The 6,000-nt window shown below is 33.1% G+C and overlaps 1 protein-coding gene and 1 pseudogene across 2 annotated transcripts; one reads left to right on the top strand and one right to left on the bottom strand.

Annotated features, from left to right (window-relative positions):
* Nucleotides 1-203: 203 nt before the first annotated feature.
* Nucleotides 204-2,717, top strand: LOC131655295 (putative cyclin-A3-1). 2 transcript variants are annotated; one of them, XR_009299700.1, is made up of 8 exons: nucleotides 204-575; nucleotides 696-928; nucleotides 1,010-1,085; nucleotides 1,388-1,464; nucleotides 1,570-1,603; nucleotides 1,703-1,856; nucleotides 1,967-2,101; nucleotides 2,189-2,717. XR_009299700.1 is itself a non-coding variant. In XM_058925187.1 (8 exons), exons 1-8 carry the CDS (start codon nucleotides 342-344, stop codon nucleotides 2,252-2,254), a joined length of 1,005 nt encoding a protein of 334 aa, XP_058781170.1. In that variant the 5' UTR covers nucleotides 204-341; the 3' UTR covers nucleotides 2,255-2,717. The 2 variants fall into 2 exon arrangements, 1 of the variants encoding a protein (XP_058781170.1); XM_058925187.1 differs by having other exon boundaries at nucleotides 1,703-1,852.
* A 772-nt stretch (nucleotides 2,718-3,489) lies between these two features.
* LOC131657789 (agamous-like MADS-box protein AGL66) lies at nucleotides 3,490-5,575 on the bottom strand (annotated as a pseudogene).
* Between the last annotated feature and the right edge of the window lie 425 nt (nucleotides 5,576-6,000).

The raw sequence follows: 6,000 nt of genomic DNA, 5'->3' as shown, positions 1-6,000 counted from the left end.
AGAGATTTTCTAAAAAAATCCAATTAAAAAAATGTTTTAAAATTGAAAAAAAAATTTATTTTGGCACATGTTATCAACGTGCTATTTGGCGTAAGAGGAAAGAGCGCCATCCCGCCATATGAAACTGCAATTTTAATAGTTTTTCGAATTTGAATTTAAAAGGAAAACCACCTAACATTCAATCACATCACCAACTTCAAATTTAAAAACACTTCATTTTCATTTTTGGCTCGAACACTAAATTTAAAATCTCAAATCAGAAAAGATCCAACAAAATTTGAAGATTCAACAATAGTTTTTCTGTTAACCTCTCCGTTTACCAGAACAAGAACAAGAACAACATGATTGAAACACGCTCTGCAAAGAGAAAATCCAACCACCAGAATCAACCCAACAAGAAGAAACGTATCGTGTTAGGGGAACTTCCCAATTCAACCAATCTCATTGCTCCTCAAAAAAGCCTTAAAAATCTCAACCCCAGAAAACCAACACCGGGGAAGAAGAACAAGATCCCTAGTGAAGACTTCGATGTCCCAGTTGTTTCATCGGTCTACATGCATCTTCGCTCAATGGAGGTACCATATTTGTTTCAGTCTATGTTGTTGTTGTGGGTCTTGTAATACTGTTTAAAAATTGTGTCTTTCTTGTGTTTGTTATAATGACTTTGAGAGATTCTACTTGTTTTTCTTTCTTAGATGGAGAAAAAGAAAAGACCGATGATGGATTACATGGTTATAGTTCAGAGAGATATTACTCCGCATATGAGAGGGATTTTGATTGATTGGTTGGTTGAGGTTGCGGAAGAATACAAGCTTGTTCCTGATACGCTTCATCTTGCTGTTTCGTACATAGATAGGTTTCTGTCTTTTAATGATATCAATAGGACCAAGCTTCAGTTGTTGGGTGTTTCATCCATGCTCATTGCATCGTGAGTCTTTGTGAGGTTCTTTGAATTTTCTCAAATGATTTATCTTGTTCGGCATTGTGAATGATTTTTTGATTTGTGTAGGAAACATGAAGAAATTAGCCCGCCTTATGTGGAAGAGTTTTGTTTTATAACCGACAATTCATATAACAAAGTTGAGGTAAATATGTATACCATTTAGTGTTGTGTTTGTTGCAAAATAGTGAAATTACCAATATGATTAGACACAAATGGTAAATGTTTGAATAATTTAGGTTAGGGGTTTGATCCCTGGCCACTACGGATGAATAACATATGTGGGGAGAGATCAATCTGTTCAAAATATCTCAATTACTTCAAAGGATTAGTTTTTTATATGGTTGTTCGAGTATACTTTGATTTACCAAATAAATATTTAAATTTGTTTTGTAATTGTGCCAATGCTCACTTACTTTGCTATTTTTTTTGTTGCTATCATTGCAGGTTTTAGAGATGGAAGCTAACATACTCAAAACCCTAGAGTTTGATACAGCCAATCCAACTGTTAAGACTTTTCTAAGGCAAGAGACTGACAAATCTGTTTGTTATTTTGTTTTGCAAATGTTAATTATGTAAAGAATTTTGAAAGGACAATAGGCTAATTATGTGAAGTTTATGTGATACAGGAGGTTTAATGATATTGCCTGTGAGAAAAAAAATGTGAGTTTGATTTTTCATATCTATGTTTTTGACATTTCAAAAGTGTTGTTAAGTATTCTGATTGAAGCTTGTTTGTCTGTTTGTTTTTCTTTTTCTTAGGTTTCAAGTTTGCAGTTTGAGTTCTTGAGTAACTATCTTGCCGAGCTAAGTTTATTGGATTGTGTTTGTTTGAGGTTCTTGCCTTCTTTGGTGGCTGCGTCTGTCACATTGCTTGCTCGATTCATTGTTTGGCCTAAAGCTTCCCCTTGGGCAAGTATTTGATTAAATAGCTAATAATGTACCTCTTATGTAAAAGAATTAGTATTGCCAATAAACATGTACAATTCAATGCATTTATGAAGTTTATTCTTTGGTCTGTTGCAGACACCAGCCCTGCAAGAATACTCTAGATATAAACCAGATGAGTTGAAAGAATGCGTTCTCATCTTACATGATTTGTATATGGCTAGAAGGGAAGCTTCATTTGATGCTTCTCGAGAGAAATACAAGCAGCATAAGGTGATTATTTTTTAATCTCATTCCCTAGACTTTATTATTACATTATCTTGGCAAGTTTAATGACATGATATCTGTATGATGCAACAGTTTAAACATGTGGCAAACCTGCCTTCGCCTCCTCTTTTACCAAGTTCTCTGTTTGAAGTTGAGTGAAGTAATTAGATGAAACTTGGTTAACTTTTTGAAGTGGTTCAACTTTCTGATGGATCTGACTATATTTTATGCAAGAAGCATGCTACATTGGCAGGGGGCTTGAATATGACTTTACTAAGAAGTAATTATGATGCCGAATATCAATTCTGTGGAGGTTATATGGTATATAAAAGTTAGTTTAATTGGCTATTAAGTTGTGGTCAAGACATCCATACTTTTTTAGCCTAGTTAGGCATTGAATATGTATTAGCTTTAATTCCAGTTGCAGTCTACATTGTAAACTTCCACTTTAGAAATAGCAAGGGTGGTTTGTCTTTGTGCTGACATACAATGTACATTGGCGTCTTTTGTTCATCATGAAAATGTAAATGTTTCTCTATGTTGATAATTTCAGTGTACTTGTTACTGAACCTGCTCTAAGCAGTTTATATAAGCTATTTCTTAGTTTCTTTTCTGATAATAATTTAAATGTAATTATAGATGCTATTCAACCTGAAGAAAGCACTTTATGTAGCTAATTGGCAGCTTCTTTTTCGATGATAATTTCACTGTGTTGTTGTTGATGTGTTTTTCTGTTTATGTGCAACTCTTGATAGATGGTACTAGAAACAAAGTTCAGGTAGTTGCTCACAAGTCTCACCTTAGTAGAAGTAGGGGTGGCAAAATAGGCATTCCCATTTGCCCACACTTTTTCATAGGGTGAGTTAATGTTTTAGGCCTGCACTCTCTACTATACATGTCTCATCTCGTCCCGATTTTTGTTGGCTTTTGTGGGTACAGACATTAAAGCAAATTTTGTAACTTTTAGGTTTTAGTGATGTGGGACCCATTTGGTTTTCTTGACTCGGCTTTTTTTGTGGCATGTGCCAATGTTTTAGACCCATATTTTCTTATATATTGACTTCGCCCAACCTCATATTTTACCAACTTTTGTGGGCAGACCTAAATGGAACGGGAATACCCATTTTTTACCCTAAATAAAAGGGCATAACTAAATTTATTATTAACTTTAAATTTAGTATAATATTAATAAAGCATTTGCAATGCGATTTGTTTATTAATGATATGAATCAACTTTCACTGTAAAAATAGTGCCAGAAGATGTTTTTTTAAAAACTTAATAGAAAACCACACTCACAAATTGTTCATTTTAAATTGACATGTCATAAACATAGATACTAACACATCTAAATAATTTTATTTTCAGCTACTAGCTGAGAAAGTGCAAATGTATTTCAACTTTCTAGTTTTCCAGAAAACATGTACAAAGGGATCATAAATCTTGTTTGAAGTTGATCATGATTACTTATTAAAATATTTGAGGGAGAAAATTGAGCAAATTCTGTTCAAGTAGTTCGTCTTCTCTTGTTTCTGCAATTGACAATGACCCTGCAAATAGTTCAAACATCAATGTACAACATTAGTTTCAAATTATAACAGAACTATAGTAATTTATACTAGGAATATATTCAAGTAACTACCTGAATGATAAACGTTAGTCCAATAGGCCAAACTGGTGTCCAGATCATGTCCAAACCCAGGACTTGGTGTATTATTAATGTCAGCCTCTGCACCATCCTTGCGACTAATTTGATAGTCACGATCCATGTTTGCAGTATGCAGAAGGGTTGAAGTTGGCGTCACCATATCCACAACAGTGTTTAGTGATTGTTGATCACTGATTGCAGAGATAAGAGCAATGACCAATGAACAATTTGATACAAATTCACTGGGAATGGACAATCGAATCAATGGCGAAAAAAGTACTACCTGAGAGGAGGAGGAGGGTCATAACCATTCACAAAGTTCAAAATCTGGTCATTGGTAATAGTATCTCCTGAAAACCAGCCTAATGTATTCTCTGTAGTTCCAGAAGAAGATCCATCTACATCTACAGTTTTTGTAAGATGTACCTAATCATAATAATTAATTTATAGTTGCATGTTGCAACAAATAATTAGCCATCCATGTCATCATGTGTGTAGTTTTATCGGCTAGATTTTTACGTAGCGTATGTTAGACAAGGCAGTTTAATCAATATATACCTGTGGTGATGCATGAGAAATTCGTTCTTCCAAAAAACGCTGTTGAAAGAAAAAAAAATCAAAGTTGCTATAAAACAGCAGAAGCAAGTTTTGGTATATCTTTAGTTACTATAAAACTTACTTTTCGCCGTTGTACTTGTTTTAAAGTTTCTTGAAGGACTTGCTCACGATGTTCAGCCTCATACAATGTGGTAATTTCCGAAGGATCTCCTTCGAATATCCTAAAATTATACCATTTAACAGTGATGAACGATGAACAAGGTCTATTCCTCAAGAACATCTCATAATCTAGTTTTGGTTTTTAATAAATAAAATGATAACCTTAGTCGATTCATCATATCTTCCAATTGAGACCTGCAAATAACAATTTCTCTTTGAACCTCCTGAAGTTAACATAGATTTTTCATTAGTCTATCACACATATAACATCATTTTGATAATATGCTATGCTTATAAACAAATACCTTGAGTTTTGTGTCCGCAATCGTCGCGCTGCAATGCAATATGATCAAATTATTTCGGAAACAAAAAGTGGTTTCTTTACTTAGGAAATACTAACCAACCATTAATAGAAAAGAGTTATAGGAAATACCTAGGAGCTTGACATATTTGATCGGTTTCGGCTTTCAACTTATGAAGAAGCTTTCTAATATGCTGCACAAACAATCAAATTTCGCAATTACAGACCAATATTTCCAACGACATTTGAAAATTGATGTTCAATTTGAATTAAAACATTACCATATGATGTAACAAAGGCCAAGAAAATAAACAACTCACCTCATGATTATGCATCCTTCATAGTTGCACCATAACAAAAGTTGTCACAAATCAAACGTAGCACCAACATTATGATACGTAGCACCAACATTATGATAAAATATAAAACATAACTATAAAGCACTATAAGAGTATGAACAAGCCAATCTTACTTACCTTCCACGTTCACTATCTGGAAGATTCATATAACGATCAAGAATTTCTTCAACGCTTCAGAGCATATATTAAAAAGTAATTAGGTTTTCAATTTTTTTTTCTTTCAGAAATATATATACAAGATAAGAAAAGACAAAAAAAGAAGAGATAAATACCTTCTATTGCCAGAAAAGAGAGTGGCTCTACCAGAAGGAGAAAACATGATGAGAGCAACATCAACATCACATAGAACAGAAAGTTCATAAGCTTTCTTCATTAGACCATTTCTCCTCTTCGAGAATGTGACTTGTCTATTTGTTATGTTCTCAATCTTTTTGATCTGAAGCTTCACTCTCCCCATCTATTTCAGTTAATTCATGATGCGAAAAGTGATTTATATAGGAAAAAAAGTAGCAGCATTAAACACGTACGTCTTAAATATGACTCAATATATAGCTATATAATTATAATATAAATAATTATTACATATTAATGTTAGTATAGTTTTGGTCAATTTAACCACACGTTACAATAAGTGGAATGCATTGGGAAATTATGTGTCGACAATAGAAGAAAATAAGGAAAAAAAAAATTGTTTGTGTTAGGCATTTATAGAAGGTGACATGATAAAAGGGGGAGAAGAATGAGATTGATGTTGGTTTGTATGACGCAGATAAGGATCAAAGAATGTATTAAGCATATTACAAGTTACTGGATTATATTAATCTTGTATAAATCACTCGTGTTGTATTTTTTTTTTAGTTTTATGTTTTTTTTAATTGTCAT

The sequence above is a fragment of the Vicia villosa genome, linkage group LG3, assembly GCF_029867415.1.
Source record: "Vicia villosa cultivar HV-30 ecotype Madison, WI linkage group LG3, Vvil1.0, whole genome shotgun sequence".
Taxonomy (NCBI): domain Eukaryota; kingdom Viridiplantae; phylum Streptophyta; class Magnoliopsida; order Fabales; family Fabaceae; genus Vicia; species Vicia villosa.
The sequence above is the reverse complement of the archived record's forward strand: the minus strand, read 5'-3'. Positions and strand labels throughout refer to the sequence as shown.

What these genes read in the sequence shown, in the direction of transcription:
- LOC131655295 (XM_058925187.1), top strand. Translation starts at nt 342, where the DNA reads ATGATTGAAACACGCTCTGCAAAGAGAAAATCCAACCACCAGAATCAA. An exon ending in TGCATCTTCGCTCAATGGAG is followed by an intron (nt 576 to 695) that starts GTACCATATTTG and finishes TTTCTTTCTTAG; the next exon opens with ATGGAGAAAAAGAAAAGACC. An exon ending in ACTGTTAAGACTTTTCTAAG is followed by an intron (nt 1,465 to 1,569) that starts GCAAGAGACTGA and finishes TATGTGATACAG; the next exon opens with GAGGTTTAATGATATTGCCT.